At 46.5% G+C, this 20984-nt stretch overlaps 1 protein-coding gene across 6 annotated transcripts in view; it reads right to left on the bottom strand.

Annotated features, from left to right (window-relative positions):
• The window catches only part of LOC112105868 (ras-specific guanine nucleotide-releasing factor RalGPS1), a 294309-nt gene that overhangs the window by 150181 nt on the left and 123144 nt on the right, over positions 1-20984 (bottom strand). For all 6 annotated transcript variants that reach the window (XM_026655681.1, XM_026655680.1, XM_029912319.1 and 3 more), the window contains 2 exons: positions 18810-18902; positions 576-702 (listed from right to left, as the gene is read on the bottom strand). In XM_026655681.1, the coding sequence (XP_026511466.1) occupies positions 576-702; positions 18810-18902 (220 nt within the window). The remainder of the gene's footprint in view (positions 1-575; positions 703-18809; positions 18903-20984) is intronic.

The raw sequence follows: 20984 nt of genomic DNA, 5'->3' as shown, positions 1-20984 counted from the left end.
AGGGTAAGGATCCCGGGGGGGGGGCAGTCAGGAAAGAAAGGGGGGGTTGGATGGGGTGGGGGGAGCTGTGGGGAGCAGTTAGGGAAAGAGTTTGTTGGATGGGGCAGGGGTCCCAGAGGGCAGTCAGGAAGGAGGGGGGGTTGGGATGGGACGGCGGGGTTGGGATGGGACGGCAGGGGGCAGGGAGTCTAGGGGCGGTCAGGGGACAGACAGCTGGAGCGATGGATGGGGCAGGAGTCCCGGGGGGGGGGGGGGCGCGTCAGGGGGCGAGAGGCAGGTAGGTCGGCTAGGGGGCGGGGTCCGAGCCACACCTGGCTGTTTGGGGAGGCACAGCCTCCCCTAACTGGCCCTCCATACAATTTCTGAAACCCGATGCGGCCCTCAGGCCAAAAAGTTTGCCCGCCCCTGTGCTATATACAGAACATTTACAGCCAACCAAGTGCTTTTACATTCTTTGTAAAAGCAGTAATATACTCTCAAATACAGCTTAAAAGATGGCTTTTAGTTTTTCTGCAAGTCACTGTGCAAGTACTATTGCCTTAACACTGCACACCAAACATATTAAGCTTACCTACCTAAATAAGGAATACAAGGAGTCATCTTCAAGCTGTTAATATAGTCTCTAAGTCGTTTGTAATTATCTTCTTTACTCATAACATACTCCAACTTTTCAAAGGTAGTTTTGTCTTTTCGGCTCAATAACTAGAAAAGAAAGACAAAGATAGAAGGGTTGCAGTTCATTTAGGGTGAGATGAATTTTGCACTTAAAGCAGGATTCAACCAGTTTGTTATATATGAAGAATACTGAGTATCATCCCAAAAATTACAGCTCTTACTCTTCGAGTATAGAATACATTTTCTCAGAATTTACAAGAAAATTGGTTAGTTTATGAGTTAAAATTAATTTTTAAATGGATCCTTTAAGAAATTTAGCACCATATCAAACCTTTTTTTTGGCCTTGAATTATCTTAATAATGCAGACTATTAAAACTTCTATATCAGTTAAAACGCAATGAACTCTCATGCACTGGTTACATTTTTTTAAAGGATTAATTTTTTTTTACTGTTATTCTCCATTATTGAAAGGGTCTTCTTCAGCAGGTACACACAAATAATGTTCTAATACAAAGAATTCCATGAAGATCTATCCTCTTTCAAAATGGCCACTATCTTCCATTGCTCTCAATAGAAGTGAAGCTAAAAGTCCCCTTAGCAGAAAATGGGAGTGAAGCTAAGTTGATTGCAGGAAATATGGTTGCCCTAACAGCATAGGTCCATAACAAAGCCCTATTTCACAACCATGCCATTTTGGTTGAGCTATTGATAGTCTTATGGTTTCTTTATCTTGAAACTTCATGACCTGTAAATTTTCCCAATAAGTTTATTTTCCAGTGAAAGAAATAAGAGCATTAAAATCTAGTGAAAATTTTAAAATGCACTATAATTCTTTAAAATCAATGTATTGCCTGATGCAGACATACTGGTATTCACATACAAAAATTCTGTTTAGTAAGAGAAAGATGCAATAGGGGCTTGGATCTGCCTTCTCCACAGAAAAGTACAATGGTTTGAGCACAAACCACCTGTGTATATTGTTCTGTCAGCAAAAAGGCAGTTGTATTGGCTCTTTTTGTCACAGGATCAGCAGTTATAACAGAACTACCATTGAGTAGACACATTAAAGGTTTTATTTCATTTTTGGGCCAAAATTTAAGGAAATGTAGAAAAATGTTTAGATTGACCATTTTGGCAGGAGACTAGGTGTTCAAGTCTCTCGACCAAAGTTTTAGCTATATGTGAAGATGAACAGTAATTAGTAGTTTAAAAAGTGTAATGAGATATCCTAGGTGTGTAGGTACATAACCTTGAGATTTTACACCACCACTATAACCAAAATCTACCTGGGTTTCCATGACAATGATGGAACAAATCTATGAACTTGTGCAAAAATATAATTGCATTTATTTTACACCTTTTGCCTTTCTTGCCTATATTTTCTGCCCACAAACTTCACTAGGATGCAGCAAATATTACATCAGCTTTCAAAGAGATGCCATTTTTAAAGGGAGAGAATTGTCATCCAGAAAATTGTGTTCCTTGAAGTTCTGGCCCTACGCCCATCTATGAAACAGTTGTGTCTTACATCTACTATGAGAGGTTGCTAGATTTGGGCTATTGCAGATTTCCAGGGAAAGATACAGAGCTGAGGACAGCCATGAGGATAATGGCTTGTTGGGAACTCATGTGATAGTTTAAACATCTCTGCAGAGAGGAGACTGTGGCAGAGCATAGAGGGAAAAGCAGTCTCTGAGGTAGCTGGAGCTTAAGTCTAGACAATTTAGATGCCATGATCACAGCCGTGTTTTCAAAATACTTCATTTTTCAAACCAGCATCATCTCCATCTTGTCCATATTTAGTTGGAGGTCTCACCATTTGAGTTAGCAGCACCTCATGCTCAATAACACTGAAGACTTCTGTATATTTTAAATGTATTGGGCTACTGTTAGAGCTCAAAGTATTAGCAAGGATGTCTGATTTTTCCACTATTATCAGGCTCCAACATTTGGGACATGAAGTTTACCTTTTAGGTTTGTCTTCTCAAAATGGGTATTTGCAGCATAATTAGTCTAGACGAATTCATGTCTTTTCACCATATGTAAGGACCTGCGTTTCTGGTTTATATTTTTTCTAAAGTTTCCAGGAAATGTATCAGTATTTATTTCAAACATTTAAAAAGGGTGAAAAATCAGTGCAAAAATTTACCTGGAAAACTGTGAAGTTAATATCAGGGTTAATATTGGAGGACAGAAATCAACAAATAGAAAAAAAATTGTTTATGGAACAAACTATTGGTGATTTGTGCAGTTATGCTTGACATAAGGGGCTTCATCAGTGTGAATTCCAAAACTCCAGGGTAGCAAAGGCTTGCAGCAGTTTTTTCAATACTCTCAGATCGCAAAATCATCATCTTTCCTGTCTCAGAGGTGGGATTTAGGGGCTAGGAGCCAAGAGAGAGCAGATCCTAGTTCCTGAGACACAGTCCCGCCATCAGCTAGGGTGCTGCCACTATCTTCCTCGCCGCAACATGCCCACCTCCACTTATCTCCCTGGGGCTGCACAGGAATCAGAGTGACCTGTTCCCAGCCTGGGGGCAAGAGGGTTCTCTGTCTGGTTGGTGAAGCAGACAGAGCTCTGTGCCCTGGGGTTCCTTTCCACAGAGTGTCACATCTCTGAGCTCAACTACTCACAGGTGTTATCATGGGGGTGGGAAGAGGATGCTCAGAGGGGAGACGGTGTGCCTGATACAGTGACAGCAAGCAGGGAGTGGGGGAGGAGGATTGTTCCCAATGATTGTTCAGAACTGCCTTTTTTTAAGGAGTTTTGTGGGGAAGAGGAGACAAGTAATGTTGCAGGGGGAGATCCTCAGAATCTATAAGGAGGGTCCCCACTCTACAATTTTAAGACCCCATATGTTTGAAGAAATACCAGCACACATGAAGAAAAAAATTACTTACCTTACAGTAACTTGTTCTTTGAGTGATTGTGCACATATAAATTCCACTGTAGGTGATGCATCAGCAGTTCCCTTATAGGACCAGGAACTTTGGCTCATCCAAACAGAGACTGTAATACCCGATTTGCCAAAGCTGACTTCATCGTGAGAGGGATGAGTGATGGCATAAAGAGTGGAAAGTACATGTAGATGACCACATGTACAATATGCATACATATTAGTTATTGGAACATTGCTCAGGAAAGCTGATGAGGTGGAGTAAGTTGCTATTCTTGATAGAGAAGAGACTTTAGCAAGATTGTAAAAAAATCGTAAACAGACAGAAACCAAATGTGAGATGCATTGAGATGATACTGATTGACCTTTAATTATTTCAGTATAGTTTACAAAGATTCTGGGGGGGGAGGGGGGGAAGACCTGAAGGATCTAGTGTGATCCAAGTAAAATGCAATGGGCTCTATGAACATCCGAAGCATGGAGTGCGTCTTCAGCCTCAGATGAATGGAGGTTTGGTTGGTTTTTTTTTGGGGGGGGGGGGGGGAGAATCACCAAAAATTAATCATTTGGCTTAGATGGAAGGCAGAAACTTGGATATAAACTTAACGGATACCTTGTCCTTATGAAAGACTGTGAAAGGAGGATCATCCAAGAAAGGGTGAAGTTCTGAAACCCTCCTTGCAGAATTTATATCTAGCAAAAACACCATCTTCATTGACAATGAATGTAATGAAGTTGTAGTCATAGGCTCTCAAACAGGGGCCATAGATTTGGAGAGAACTAGATCTAAATACCATACTGGTACAGAAGCAGACAAGGGAGGGTAAAAGTTGATTAGGCCTTTCAAAAACCAAGAAATGAGGGGATGAAAGATGATGGAAAAAACATCTACTGGTGGATATAAAGCAGAAATAGAGGCTAGGTGAACTATCACAAAATTATTTGAAAGGCCTGATGATTTAACAAAGACAAATGCAAAGTGCTCCACTTAGGAAGGAAAAATCAGTTTCACACATACAGAATGGGAAGAGACTGTCTAGGAAGGAGTACGGCAGAAAGGGATCTAGGGGTTATAGTGGACCACAAGCTAAATATGAGTCAACAGTGTGATGCTGTTGCAAAAAAAGCAAACGTGAGTCTGGGATGTATTAACAGGTGTGTTGTGAGCAAGACACGAGAAGTCATTCTTCCGCTCTACTCTGCGCTGGTTAGGCCTCAGCTGGAGTATTGTGTCCAGTTCTGGGCACTGCATTTCAAGAAAGATGTGGAGAAATTGGAGAGGGTCCAGAGAAGAGCAACAAGAATGATTAAAGGTCTTGAGAACATGACCTATGAAGGAAGGCTGAAAGAATTGGGTTTGTTTAGTTTGGAAAAAAGAAGACTGAGAGGGGACGTGATAGCAGTTTTCAGGTATCTAAAAGGGTGTCATAAGGAGGAGGGAGAAAACTTGTTCACCTTAGCCTCTAAGAGTAAAACAAGAAGCAATGGGCTTAAACTGCAGCAAGGGAGGTGTAGGTTGGACATTAGGAAAAAGTTCCTAACTGTCAGGGTGGTTAAACACTGGAATAAATTGCCTAGGGAGGTTGTGGAATCTCCATCTCTGGAGATATTTAAGAGTAGGTTAGATAAATGTCTATCAGGGATGGTCTAGACAGTATTTGGTCCTGTCATGCGGGCAGGGGACTGGACTCGATGACCTCTCGAGGTCCCTTCCAGTCCTAGAATCTATCAATCTCAGCTGCAGAACATAGTCCAGCACATGTGTAACCTCTGAGAGATGGGGCAATAAACTGTGGGATTGTACCCAAATGGAAAATCTCTTCCACTTAGCTGTATACCTGGCTCTAGTGGATTCTTTTCTGATGCTCACCAAGATGATCTGAACCTCCCGGCAGCAATTTCTTCTGAGTGTTCATGCAGTAAGGTGGAAAGATTTGAGGTTTGGATGTAGAGATTTGCCCTGGTGCTGAGTTAGACATTCTGTGACTAGTAGTAGTAGTAATCGGTGAGTGGATAGACAGTCGATGTAGATCCATGAACCAATATTGGCTTGGCCATGCTGGTTCAATAAGGATTAACGACGCTCTTTCTTGTTTCAGTTTCCTCAGTAATCTTGGAATGAGAGGAACTGGAAGAAATGTAGATGGGGGTGTCCAGACCAGAGAAGAAAACCATCTATGATGGAACTTGGGCTGAGGCCCGCCCTGGAGCAAAACCTCATGCATTTGCTGTTGAGGTTGGTCACTAGCAAGTCTATTACTAGATATCCCCAGCAGTGGAAAATCTGAAGAAGGATGTCTTTCTTGATTGACCACTCATGTTGGTCTATGAAAACCCTGCTGAGGAAATCTGCTAGCATGTTTCTTACTCCCAGAAGGTGAAAGGCCTTCAGGGAAACATTGTGAAGGATTCACAAATTCCATAGGAGGACAGCCTCCTTGCACAGTTGGGAAATTCTTGCTCCTCTCTGCTTGTTCAAAAAACAAACATGTCAGTGGTGTTGTCTGTGAGAATTTGTACCATTGGTTCTCAACGGTGGGTATAAGTATCTCACAGGCCTGATGAATAGCTCAGAGCTCCAGCATGTTTATGTGGAAGGAAACCTCCTGAGGTGACCAAGAAGTTTGCACCTGAAATTGACTGGGATGCATCTACCAATGGCTGGGGGGGCCCATCTGTTACCAGAGTAACAGTTGGTTCTCAGGACAGAAATGCAACTCCTCTACATACATTTTGTGGATCCAGCTACCAATCCAGGTACGCAAATACGCATGTCCAGAGGATTTCTGGGTGATACACCAAATCGTGTCAGGCCTGCAGACAGCAAAAGTGAAGTCTGCCATGCAAAGTTACATATATGTATGAGACCATGTGACCCAGGAGCTGAAGGCAGGCAGGCACTGTTCTTCTTGTCCTGGACTTGAGGTTACAGATTGATATTGATAACAATCCCTTGGGAAATCAGCCAGGGCTGTTCTGGCATCGAGGTCTACTTCTATGAGTCATGAGTTGAGTGGGTATTTAATTGTGATTTCCCAAATTTAGTTTCAGCCCTAAATGGAAGAACATTAGTCTGATGAGTAGGACATTGCTCTGGACCCAGTCGCTTGATAGTGCACAAACTAGCCAATTATCCAGATAAGGAAATATTTGAATGCTCAAATGATGGAGGTAGTCTGCTACCACCAACATGCATTTGGTGAAGAACATCGGGGATGAAGAGAAACTGAAGTAGAACACTATTTACTAGTAATGGTTGGTGCCTATAACAAATCAAAAATACTTTCTGTGGCAGGGATATATTGTGACCATCCTGAACTTGATTTTTTTTGATGAAATAGTTCAACTTTGGGGTGAAAGCATTTCTTCAGGACCAGAAAGCACCAACAACAGAAGCCTTTCCCTCTGTGTTGGCAAGGAACTTCTTCTATTGCTCCCACTTCTAGAAGAGACCATAGTTCTTGAAGTAACACAGTCTTATGAGCGGGATCCCTGAAAAGGGATGAGGAAGGCGGGTTGGGAAAAGGAAGGTAAGAGTTGGATAGCCTATCCCTCCCTTAAAGTGCTGAGTACCCACTTGTCCAACATGATGTTTTCCCAAGCACAGTAAAACAGAGACAGGCATAATCCAAACGGAGGAGATATCATCAGTATACATTTCTTGATCAAAAAATCAAAATGACTGCTTCGAGGTTGCAGATGTCTGGTGGGAAGGCCCTGCCACAGCCAAAGATAGCTGGTGACGTCAAAGAGATCTTGACCTCTTCTTAGGCCTGGTCTACACTAACCCCCTCACTTCGGACTAAGGTATGCAAATTCAGCTACGTTAATAACGTAGCTGAATTCGAAGTACCTTAGTCCGAAGTTACCGCGGTCCAGACGCGGCTGGAAGGCTCCCCCGTCGATGCTGCATACTCCGCTCGCCAAGCTGGAGTACCAGCGTCGACGGCGAGCACTTCCGGGATCGATCCGGGGCACTTCCGGGATCGATCCGGGATCGATTTATCGCGTCTTAACCAGACGCGATAAATCGAACTCAGAAACCCGATTGCTTACATCCCGACCCGGATGTAAGTGAAGACGTACCCTTAGGGACATATCAAGGTCTCTGATGAAAAGAGGTTCTAAAGTAATACTGCGGCATAAACTGCTTCTTTTTCATAACTGGTCTATGAACTCCTAAAGAGCAAAGTATTGCACAACAATCTTTTAGTGTGCACACAGCATTATCTTGTTTGTTTGTTTGTTTGTTTTGGTCGAAAACAGTTTAGACCCCTCAAATGATAAGTCTTGTATTGTATTCAGCAGCTCCTTTGTAATGTCAGAATCCTGCAACCAGGAACAACGTCACATGGAGACTTCAGTGCTCATAGAGTGCCAAGTGGTATCAGCCTCATCTATTGCTGCCTGAAGGAAAATGTAGTTTGAGGGCCACCTTACAGCACAAAGCTAGAAACTGGTCCCTAAATTCCTCTAGTAATTTATCAGCAGACTTAAAAAGAGAAGAGAAATGAATAAAATTATATTTTGAAGAAAGAGCCTGATAATTGTCAACTCTCAAGAGTGGCAGGAGAATAGTTTACAGCCACATAAATCCAGTTTCTTAAACTCCTTATCCTTTGGAGTGGACTTATTATGAGACTGACAAAACTATTCATTAGCAGTCACTACCACCAGAGAATCAGGAATTGGAGGAGTAAAAAAATACTCAAAATCTTACTGAGGGACCTGGTATCATCTGCCCACTCAGTTGGCCATGAGGGATATAGAGACTAGAGTATGCCGAAGATTCTTTGCTGGCTGTAGTAAGGCCTCATTGATAGGAAGGGCAACCCTTCCTGAAGTAGGAGTCTGCAGTACATCAAGGAAGATGTGTGTATTCTCCGGCACAGGTTCTGCCTGCACCCTTAGAGAAGCAGCTACTCTCATCATTAGATTCTGGAAGACTTCAAAATTCTCTTAGGGGGAAGGTAGGGAGGGGAGAAGAGGGGAGAAAGAGACACTGACTCTGGAGTAAACACGTTGTCCAGTGAAGAGGAGGAAATATAGGGAGGAGCATCTAAGGGTTCCTCTAGTAATTCTTCCTCCTTCATAGTTTCCATCACAGCAGGTTGAGGGATGGCTGCAGGATACTAAGAAGATGCCTCTTGTACTGAGGGAGGAGTATACCTCCTCCTAGAAAGTGAATGGAGACAGAGATGTAGAGTCTCTTGGAGCAGCCCAAGACAAATAGGACCATGGAGAAACAGGGCCAGGGAAGATATTGAGGTGGCTGAAAAGCCGATTAATCAGTGCTGGGTATATCTTCAGTGCAGAGTGCGTCATCAGCACAAATACTGGAGCCAGCTGCAGCAGAGGAGAGTCAGGCAGGGAAAAACAAAGAAGATCCCTAACTGCCCATACCCAGGGAGTAGAAGGCTCCCCACGTAAGCATATTGATGCCGACAGTGTTGGTGAAGCTGAAGTATACTGGACAGTCTGAGAAGGACCAGCACAGCTGAGGACATCTGTCTCAATGGCTCTGATGGAATTGATGGTGCCACCTCAAATGGGACCGATGAACACTTCAATTTGTGAAGCTTCTAACCAGTACCAGAGGACTTAACAGATTACTTTCTGGGAGAAGAGATTGAGACTTAGAGGTCTTGTCATAGTCAGAATGCTCTGACTTGGACGGAGAAGGGGGAAACAATGTTTACTATCAGATTTGTGTTTTGACTCCGAAGTAGTTGGAGAGACACTCCAAGTTAATCCAGAGTCTCCTGGATCACAATCGGGACCTGGCTGAGAGACAGGTCACATTGCCTCCTTCAAGAAGTGAATCTTAAGATGACAGTATCTCTGCTTTTCAGTTTGGGGGGGATGAAAGTACAAATAGGGCATTTGCCCCTCACATGCCCCTCACATAGACAAACCAAACAGCTCTTGTGCCTATTTGTGATATGGATATCAGCCCTACACATGACACAGTTTAAAATCTGGGGATTTTTTCCATAATAAATCCTCCAGGTTCTAATAAAAACTATAACTAATTATAGTATGCTAAATACTAAATGTATACTCTACAAGTTTTTTGAAAGCTGGTTAATCGAAGCTAACACTGTGGGAGCCCCAACTCTCACAACAGGAAAAGGAACTGAGAGAGAGGCAGTGGACACACCCCTTGCATGCCCTGACCTAAGAACATGGGGAGAGCAGGGGCACATGGGCCACCTAGTGGTACTGATGGCAAAAAGTGTGTAATTTTTGTGCACTGGAACACAAACACCTACAGTGGAACATGTATGTGCACAATCACTCAAAGGAGAAGTTTTCATTATTATTTGAACTGTAGTAGTGCATAGGGGGTCACAACTGTGCCTCAAGGCTCCATTGTGCTAGGCACTATACATAACTACAAAAACGTGTTCCTTCCCCTGAAGAACTGACTGTCTCCCTTCTAGAAAGACAGGCTCCTGGGCTATCAGGGATTCACTGTCATGTGAAGAAGTCACTTCTTGTGTGACCTTTTTGGATACTGTTTGGGAAGCATCTTCTAACTCCAATAGAATGAAAGGGATGAAAGAACTAGCAGCAATACTAACACAGGAAGTTATGAACAGGATGAAATTATTCATTAGTTAATTGTGTTTTTTTCAAAGTGGGTCAATTAGGCATAATCTTGTTGATATTTTATGCAGCCCTCTAGGCTCTTTTTGAGGAATTCGACATGCAATTTCACCCCAAAGGGTTCCTGTATGTAACTGCCTTGTTATGGTGGGATACAGATCAGAAGTCCTGAAATATAAGTATCCGCTTTCTAAAGTAATTCAGAGGAGACATCTACAGAGATTGTGGCAACATCAGAGGTAGTGTCATAAGGAAAAGCAAGAGCCAATTCAATGGATCTTAGGGTTTTGTTTTTTTTAAATCATTCCTCTCCAGTCCCTTTTCATCATAGAATGCAGAGAGTGGGTGATAGATAAGGCTATGGTCAGACATGTGTGGCCAGTATGTTCCCTTTGTGAAGGTATTTATACGGAGGCCAACCACCCGCAACAATCTGACCTATTGTCCTTGTAGTTGAAACAGCCAAAGTTTCTCTGCCACTGAGGTGAAAATGACCAATAGAACCTTGTAAAAGACCATTCCAGTATCATGCATGTTGGTGGCAAAGATACAGTTATGTGAACAAAGACAACAGCGGACATGATTACCTGTAGCGCAGTGGGGAAGGATTTAGAGCCTCACTTTAGAGAGCTTTCAGTCCTGCAACCCACTAATTCTTTCAGAATGCTTGCTCAGTCCACTTTAATTAGGATTTCCCTATGCTGAGAATGGTCTTGTTGAGATGTAAAAAGGAAGAGTTGATTTTAGAAGGCAACACGTGTTTGGTGACAATGGGTTTGCTTACTGAACCCATTAATTTTTAAAGGGGACTCTGTTGATGACTCTTTTCCTCTCTGGATAGTGAGGAATGAGTCCACTATTTTGTCCAGGAATCTGGAATAGGTAAGGCAGACCAATTGCATCTATGTCTCATTTTCAGGTCTCTTTGTATAAACTGAGATGCTCAATCTGCCAATTTTAAATGGGAGTGCACAAGATCTACTTCGTCCCCCATAGCTTCATTCAGGAAGAGAGGACTAGAATCATAAGATTCAAAATGTTTCAAGGGGGAGTGGGAAATGTCAGCTTCTTCAGCTGAAGGTTTTGGGGATTGATTGCATTGCATGACCTACTCCACAGATGACAATGCTGAGTTGGTGCTTCCTATCTTTAGAAGACTTTCCTTCCTCTTTATATATTGAGAACCAGATGGAAATGTTACTTCCAAAAGAATTTACACAAACTGGATTTCAAGAGAGAAAGCTTTCTGAAGAGGAGCTCACCTCAGGAAAGTCTGAAGTGTTAAAAACACTTTTCCAGAAATGGGAGAAGAATCAGTTCTCCATGAAAATCAAAGATTTTTCAAAAACTGGATTACCTGAGATTTCAATGGTCAGAGGAAAGACTGAGCTGGCTTTAATTTGAGAATCCCCTGATGGAGGCCTGAGACACACCCTTGTGATATGGATGGTGATCCTAGCAGAGAGTGCAAAATGGAATAGGCAACGGGCTTGTGGTTAACCAAGACAGACTGGGGGAACAGAAGGGAGGGAATTAAAAATAAATGGGAGGTTTGGGGATTCTCTCCCAGAACACCTTGAAACACCAATTGAAATTTTTTGAATTTTTGTCTATTTTAAGACATTCTGAAACAAAAAATGTTATACAAAAAAATAAGGACCTGCATGGTGTTTACTTGGAATTCTGAACAAGCCTAACTTGCCTGAGGCGAATTATATTCAGCTGATTACTGAAGCTTATCCCATCCTACATGGTCATGAATAGTGTATGTTAACTGAAAAATACTACCCTTCACAATGCCTCCTGGCTTGCAGGAATACAACACTCTGGTAACATATAAGACAGTTACCTATTCCATAACTGGTGTTCTTAGAGATGTGTTGCTCATGTCTACTCCACAATAGGTGTGCGTGCTTGCCATGGGCACAGGTGCTGGAAGTTTTTCCCCTAGCAGTACCCGTAGGGGGGAGCGCCCCCCGCAACCCCTGGAGTGGCACCTGCCTGGCACGGTATAAGGGGACCTGTGCGCTCCCCCCACCCTCAGTTCCTTCTTGCCAGACAACTCCGACAGAGGGAAGGGAGGGTAGGATGTGGAATAGACATGAGCAACACATCTCGAAGAACACCAGTTACGGAAAAAGTAACTGTCTTTTCTTCTTCGAGTGATTGCTCATGTGCATTCCACAATAGGCGATTCCAAGCTGTATCTGTTGGAGGTGGGTAGAAGTTCACAAGTTCCCAGGATGGAGGACAGCCCTGCCAAACCCAGCATCGTCCCTGGTCTGGGGGACGATCGCATAGTGCGAGGTGAACGTGTGAACCGAAGACCATGTGGTGGCCCTACAAATGTTCTGGATGGGGACGTGGGCCACGAAGGCAGCCGACGAGGCCTGCGCCCGAGTCGAATGTGCCTTCACAATGGGTGGGGGGGAACACCCGCCAGTTCATAACAGGAACGGATGCACGAAGTGATCCAACTGGACAGCCTCTCAGTGGAAATCGGCTGGCCCCTCGCGCGATCAGCCAAGGCGACAAACAGTTGCGAGGACTTTCTGAACGGCTTAGTCTGCTCGAGGTAGAAAGCCAGAGCCTGCCGCACATCGAGTGTGTGGAGACGGCACTCCTAACTGGATGCGTGAGGCTTGGGGCAGAGGACCGGTAGAAAAATGTCCTGACCCATGTGGTAGGCGGAGACCACCTTCAGGAGGAATGCGGGGTGTGGACGGAGCTGGATCTTGTCCTTATGAAAGGCCATGTACAGCGGCTCGGAGGTCAGGGCCCTCAAGACTCGTCTGGCCAATATGACTGGAACCAGGAAGGCCACCTTCCACGAGAGGTGAGACCAGGAGCACGTGGCCAGTGGTTCAAACAGGGGCTCCGTGAGACGAGCCAACACCAGGTTTAGGTCCCATTGTGGGACTGGAGGTCTAGAATACGAAAAAGACGGTCCAAACCCTTAAGGAACTGGCCAGTCATAGCATGGGGAAAATACCGTGTGCCCTTGCACCGGCGGATGGAAGGCCAATATGGCTGTCAGGTGCACCCTGACCAACGATGGCGCCAGGCCCTGGGTCCTCAGGTGGAGGAGGTAATCAAGGATAAGCTGGATCGGGGCGGTCACCCCGGTCCACCGCCCACCTAGAAAATTGAGATCGCTTCGCCAAATAAGCGCGGCGAGTGGAGGGCCATCTACTTTTGAGGAGGCTGCGCTGAACCTGGTCCGAGCATGTCCGTTCCTCTCCACCTAACCACTGAGCAGCCACACCGTGAGGTGAAGAGCCGCTAGGTTGGGGTGGAGGAGGCGGCCCTGGTCTTGAGAGAGCAGGTCGAGGTGGAGCAGCATCGGCGGAGCTACCGCCAGGCCCGTGAACGTCCCGTACCAATGCTGCCTGGGCCTTGTCCGACTTTATCTTCTCCAGGACCCTGCTGATTAGGGGGAACGGGGGAAAGGCGTAGAGAAGCCGGCCTGACCATGACAGGAGAAAGGCATCGGCGATAGCGCCCCTCCCCAGGCCTCCCCCGCCCTCAGCAGAACTGGGGATATCGCCAGTTCTGCCGAGTCGCAAATAGGTCCAGGGGAGTTCCCCACCTTCGGAAGAGCCAGTGGGCCACTTCCAGGTGGAGGGACCACTCGTGTTGAGAGGAAAAGTCCCTGCTCAAGCGATCCACCCTCTTGTTCCGGACGCCCAGTACGTGGAAGGCCTTCAGGTGGATGTCGTGGGCTATACAGAAGTCCCACAGCCTGAGGGCTTCGCGGCAGAGGATCGGGCCCCGCCTTGCCTGTTGACCCTGACTACCTTACCCTCTAGGTATGAGCAGAAGGCCATACACACCAGCCGCACTGCCCTGAGCTCCTTGACGTTTATATGTAGGGTCAGGTCTTGAGCCGACCACAGACCTAGGGTCTGAAAGTTCCCCACATGGGCCCCCCAACCCATGTCCGATGCATCAGACACTAGCTCCAACGACGGGGCCCTGCCCCTGAACGGGTCCCCTTGGAGCATGTTGTTTGGGGTGGACCACCATCGTAGGGAGGCGATCAGAGTCCGGCACGGTGAGGACCTTGTCCATCCTGTCCGTGGCCTGGGAGAACTTAGAGGCCAACCAGAGCTGGAGGGGCCTCATCCTGAGTCTGGTGTAACAGACCATGTACGTGCACGCCGACATGTGACCCAAGAATTGCAGGCAAACCCTGGCTGTTGTCACCGGGAACCTTGTGACTGAGTCTATGACACCTTTCAGGGTCTCGAATCTGTCTGGCGGAATTCTGTGTCCAGGAGCACCCCGATAAACTCTATGCGTTGGACCAGGACTAACATGGACTTGGTGTTGTTTACCAACAGGCCCAAGGCAGTGCATGTGGACAGGAGGAGCGCCATGTGATCCCTCACCTGCGACCGGGAGGTGCCCTTGACAAGCCAATCGTCCAGATAGGGGAATATCCAGACCCCCCCACCGTCTGAGGTAGGCTGCTACCACCGACATGCATTTTGTAAACACCCTGGGGGCAGTAGACAGACCAAATGGAAGGACTGTGAATTGGTAATGATTCTGTCCCACCACGAAACTGAGGAAGCGTCTGTGCCTCTCGAATACGTGGATGTGGAAGTACGCGTCCTGTAGATCGAGGGCAGCGTACCAGTCCCCGGGATCCAGGGAGGGGATGATGGAGGCCAGGGAGACCATGCGGAACTTGAGCTTCACCACGTACTGGTTCAGACCTCGGAGGTCCAGGATGGGCCTGAGCCCCCCTTTGGCCTTCGGGATAAGGAAATAACGGGAGTAATACCCCTTGCCCATGAACTCCTCGGGCACAGCCTCTATCGCTCCTAGTCCTAGGAGCTGCCCCACCTCCAGCTCGAGCAGAGCTTTGTGCGAGGAGTCCCCCAAGAACAGGGGCGGAGGGTAGTTGGAAGGGGAGGAAGTAAACTGGAGGGTGTAACCCCGGGAAATGGTGTTGAGGACCCATCAGTCCGAGGTTAGCCGCGACCATTCCGGGAGGAAAGCACACAACCGGTTAGAGAAGGGAAGCTTTATTGGGGGTGGATCCCTGATGGGGACTGGCGGGGTGCCCCCGAGTGGACACCTTTTCCCCACCCGCTTGCCGTTGGAGGACCCAGACTGGGGGGCAGGCCGAGACTGCCTCTGAGGGCATCTCTTATAGTCCTGCTGCTTCTTATGGGCGGACTCGTACTTCGGGAGGGTGGCCTGGGCGGGAGTCTGCCGCAGCTTGAATTTAGGTTTTGCCGGAGCCGGGACATAGAGGCCCAGAGTCTGAAGGGTCGTGTGGGAGACTTTCAGGCCATGCAGCCTTGTATCGGTTTCCTCCGCAAACAGAGCTTTCCCATCAAACGGGAGATCCTGCATGGAAGACTGCGCCTCGCTGGACAGCCCAGAGAGTAGGAGCCACGACGCCCGTCTCATGGACACCGTAGAGGCCATTGATCGTGCAGCCATGTCCGTGGCATCCGAGGTTGCCTGTAGGGACACCCTAGCAGCCATTGTCCCTTCCTCCACTAGTGCCTTAAACTCCTTCCAATCACGCTCCTGGAAGGAGTCCTCAAACTTAGGCAGGGAGCCCCACAGATTGAATTCGTACCGGCCCAGGAGAGCCTGATGGTTTGCCACTCGTAACTGGAAGCTCGAAGATGAATAAATTTTCCTTCCAAAAGAGTCCAGTCTCAGAGTTTTTTTTCTTTGGGGTCAGGGCTGGCTGACCCTGCCGTTCCCTATGGTTAACCGACTCGACCACCAAGGAGTTGGGTGCCGGGTGGGTATACAAGTACTCGTGCCCTTTAGTGGGTACAAAGTACTTATGTTCCGCCTTTTTAGAGATGGGGGCCAACGAGGCTGGCGTTTGCCACAGGGCATTTGAAATCAAAGCCACCCCTTCATGGAGAGGCAAGGCCACCCTACCCGGTGCCGATGGGACAACACGTTAAACAGAGAGTCCAAGGGCTCCTCCATCTCCTCTCCCTGGAGGTGTAGGCTCGTTGCCACCCTCTTTAAGAGTTCTTGGTAGGCCCTAGAGTCCTCCTGCAGGACATAGGGGGGCGGGGCCGCAATCGCCTCCTCCGGGCGGGCAAAGAGGCCGGTGCAGTGCTCTGGGTGTCGGCCGGCACCGGAGGGTCCACCACCTGGTTGGACTCCAGGCATGGTGCCGAGGACTTACGTCCCACCGACTCCTTCCTCGGGGGTCTGGAGAGGGAGGCCGACAGTGCTTCCAAAGCTCCGGCCACCAAGCGAGCCCCCACCGAGGGCTGCGCCGGAGGCCATGGTGCCCACTGGTACCATTTGGCCGGCCACGATGCTCGGTGCCACTGCACCTGCTGTGGCACCGGCAGGACCAGCTGTCCGGGTTGGCCGGCCTGGCCCATCAAGGGACGGCCATGGATGGAGACCAGGCTGGCATAAGATCCGCTGCTGTCCCTGGACCAGGAGAAGCGGTGGTGCTGGGATCTAGGACGGCCACGGGACCACGATCTCGACGTGGAGGACTTGTACCGACAGTAATAGCTGCTCCGCGAACGGCCTCAATGGGCGGACCTGCAACGGCGAGATGCCGGCGATTGACGCCCGGGACTGCGACGTCTTGGTGGAGACTTAGAGCGGGAGTCCGAGCGGGAACTGAGTCGATCGTGTCATGACCGACTGCGGTACCCTCTCCGAGACGAGGACCGACGGCGACGCCCACCACAGTCCCGTCGATATTCACTCCTTGAGGACAAGCGGTGCCGCGAGTCCCGGTCGGACGGAACCCAGCCAGACAGTCTGGTCAGCGCTGAGGGCAATCCACCTGGACTCTGCCACGAGCGGTCGCTGGGCGGTGATCGGTGTTGGGAACGTTCCCTCGACCGAGACCGGTACCGGGCCGGAGGCGGTTGCGGGGATCCCAGCGGCAGCTTGCCTCTGGAGCGCAGGGCTGACGTCGGCGGCGCTCCAGGCACCGGCATGGATATGACATCCCGGGCTGCCTGGAGGCTTCAGGCGTGGAAGGCATCTGGACATCCAGAGAGGCCTGTTCCGAAGGGGCTGCGCTACTCCGCTCAGCTTGAGTCGGAGGCCTGGGGCCTGGTGGAGATCGAGGACTGCCCTACATGGATCTAGCCTCTGTCCCAGACTTCCCTCAGTGCCGCTGCAAAGAGGGAGTCTTCTTGGCCCTCTTGGCGTGCCCCGTGGACGGGGAGTGGTGCCGACTGGTCAATGGTACTGGAGGGTCGCCACATACCGATGCCGCAGTGCTGGGTACCGGTTCGGAGCAGCGTGCCAGGGTCGGGGTCAGCGCTGACTCCATCAGGATGGCCCGGAGCCTAATGTCCCTTTCTCTTTTGGTCTGAGGCTTAAACGACTTGCAAATCTTGCACCTTTCGCTGATATGGGTTTCTCCCATATCTCCCGTCTGCGTGCGAGTCTCTCCTTGGCATAGAACGCCTGCAAGAGCTGCACAACTTAAACCCCGGGGCATAGGGCATGCCCTGGTCCGGGCTCACTGACTAACTAAACTAACTAAACAGCTAACTAACTACAGGTACTAACGTTGAACGAACGAACAGTTCTGGGGACAAGCTACAGCAGAGCTGGAGCAGAGCAGTTCCGACACACCTTCACTGGTGGCAAGAAGGAACTGAAGGTGGGGGGAGCGCACAGCTCCCCTTATACCGCGCCAGGCAGGTGCCACTCTAGGGGTCGCGGGGGGCGCTCCCCCCTACGGGTACTGCTAGGGGGAAAACTTCCAGCACCGGTGCACGTGGTGAGCATGCACACCTATTGTGGAATACACATGAGCAATCACTCAAAGGAGAAGAGAAAGTTCTGTCCACCGATATGCCCTTGCTGAGAACTGTCAGCCGTCATTTTACAAGTCAATTCATGTGTATGCCTTACACACAAGTATTTCAATTGCTGATTAAACCTTACCATGTTTGAATACATTGCAAAGGATGAAGCCCATCTGTATGGCTATGCAGGCATATAATTTATGGCAAAATCAGACAATATTTTTTTTGCCTCTGCAGTAGCAATTAGCAAAAGCTATTCCCAACATTGTGCTGACTAATGAAACTTGTACAGAAAAATCATCTTACTTTCTATTTTAGCCAAATATAGTGTAGCAGAGGGGAAAAATTGCCAAACAGAAAGAACTTCACACTTTCAAAATTTGATATTAAAAAAGAGACATGCAAATATACTGTTCAGTACATTTACTACAACTATGAAATATCATATTTGGAAACACTGAAAAAAGATCAAATTTAGTTATCAGTGATAGAAATAAGAAAATTATTTATGGGATTTGAGCAAGTAATTTTGGGACATTTATTCTCTATAGCTAAAAAACTCCAACAATATGATCCCTTGCATGATTAAAATACAATTCTCTTCGGCCTTCATAATATTCCAACAACTAATACAAAATAGTATTTGGCCAAATTAGGAACCATTGTATTTAACAGAATCTGCAGGGAACAATTTTTCAAAGGAAAATATGTCAATATCAAAATGGAAAAAGGCTCAAGAGGAGAATAGAGACTTAAATGACTAGAAACACATTGTATGTAGTACAATTGAACTCAAAAGTATCTTTAATAATAATTGGATCCTTGAAGCAAGCTACAAAAGGTTATAATAAATCTATTTTTCAAGAAGGAATAAACAAAATCACAAATTACCCTACTGAGCTTACTTACCGCCCAAGTTTTAGTCAGCCTGAAGATGGGGGCACTTTGCAATCCAGACACCACTGCCATAAGGGCATGCAGGTTATTCAGCTCATAAAGTTTCTGTAGATGAAAACACATACAACTGAAAAAATACTCCAACTGCAATAAAGTGATGGATGTTCAGTGGTTAAAAACACTGATCAAACATTTTAAGATTATACAGAAGGCAATTTAGGCTCATACGTAAAAAACAAACCATATTGTATAACAGTGTAAAAATGGTATCTTAATTAAATCTTTACAGTATATAACGGGTGAATCCTTGGATGACTGTAGCTATTATCTTTAGGGGACTGAGTTTCATGGAAACTTTATTCTTTGTGATTCTGCACAGATGATCACCATATGTGAACCTCTCTCACTACACACTTTAACAGATTCCCTATTTATGTGGAAATTAATAGTTAAGTTTTTTTTTAAATCCCCATCCTTTCATTTTTAATTAAAAAAGCAAAAGCCATACCAAAAAGTGATTTGTACAAATATTTTCCAAGCTTATACAGTAGATCTCACTATGACTAGGAAATAGGTCTTTTTTTTGATCTTTATAGCCCTTATTAGATTTGGTTTTGTTTATTTTTAGTTCTCTACTTCTATTACATTCAGGATATATGAATGTCTTACACCACCCTATACATTCTTACACCATCCTATATAAAATGCAATAAATGATAAACATACTGGCAAATTAACTGTCTTCCCTACATTGCAAAATTAGTGAATTCAAACCGTATAGAGTCGAAACACTATTAGAAATACTTCACATCTTTTGTTCTCTAAGCACTACATGGAGAAGTGCAGAATAAGCTGAAGTGTGATTTTAAAGTGCAATAGCTATTTCACACTAGCTCCCAATGTGGACATACCAATTCTGCATTAAAATACCTTGCAGTTTAGCTTAATACACTTCCAAAATTGATTAAGTTAAACCTCACAAAGGCATTCTTAGTGTGGAATAAGTGTGTCCACATGGGAAACTAGTGAGGAATAGCTATTCCGCAATACCTATTCCCCCACGAAGACAAACCTTTAGAAATATTTCACATCTTTTGGTCTCATTGTTAAAAGAACAATTTCACTCTCAATACTTAGGGCTTGTCTACATGGGGACACTCAGAAATATTAGTCTTAGGCCTGGTCTACACTAACCCCCCAAGTCGAAGTAAGGTACGCAACTTCAGCTACGTGAATAACGTAGCTGAAGTCGACATACCTTACTTCGAACTTACCGCGGTTCAGACGCGGTCCACACGCGGCAGGCAGGCTCCCCCGTCGACTCCGCGGTACTCCTCTCGTTGAGCTGGAGTACCGCAGTCGACGGCGAGCACTTCCTGGTTCGATTTATCGCGTCCAGACCAGACGCGATAAATCGAACCAGGAAGTTCGATTTCCAGCCGCCGCACTAGCGGCTAAGTATAGACCAGCCCTTAATTAACTAAAGGTGTGAATTTACAGTGGACTAGTTAAACTGCCTTAAACCCCCCTGGGGACAGTCAATCAGAATTAAAGTGGCCTTAATTCAGTTTATCTCAATTCAATGTATTAAACTAACCCACATTAAGGCCACTTTAATTCTAAATAAGAACATTCACATGGGGTCTTAATGCTGCTTAGCTAATCCACTTTAAATTGAAACCTTTAGTTAATTTGGACTAATTTTTCTGGAGATCCCCGGGTGGACAAACCCTTAATTTTTATCATCCCACAATGCTTGATATTAAAAAAATTCTTAGGCCAATACTGGTACCTAACCCCATAAGGGTGCACAAGGCAATGAGGAGGGAAGAAAGAACAGAGGGACTCTCCATACCTTGTGCTCCACACAGGCAGCCCCATGTTTATAGTTGGGTATCATAAGAGTACTTGCCTCTGCTAAGAGGATGAGGCAAGACCCTGTGCTGCCCACCTTGCATGGAAGCCAGCAAGCTGGCCTGGTGCAAAGGGAAATAGATGCTATATCATTTGCTCACCCTAGAGCTCTGTAAGGTATCATGACTACTTTAGGGACAACTGTAGCTCCTGCTGTGGTGGTGCTCTTCCACACTGACCCAACACATGATTTGTACCTTAAAGTCATTAAAGAGCACTTAAAGAAACACACACACACACACACACACACACACACACACACACACACACACA

Source organism: Terrapene carolina, unplaced genomic scaffold (genome assembly GCF_002925995.2).
Source record: "Terrapene carolina triunguis isolate 2854851 unplaced genomic scaffold, T_m_triunguis-2.0 Scaffold210, whole genome shotgun sequence".
NCBI classification, from domain to species: domain Eukaryota; kingdom Metazoa; phylum Chordata; order Testudines; family Emydidae; genus Terrapene; species Terrapene triunguis.
The sequence above is the reverse complement of the archived record's forward strand: the minus strand, read 5'-3'. Positions and strand labels throughout refer to the sequence as shown.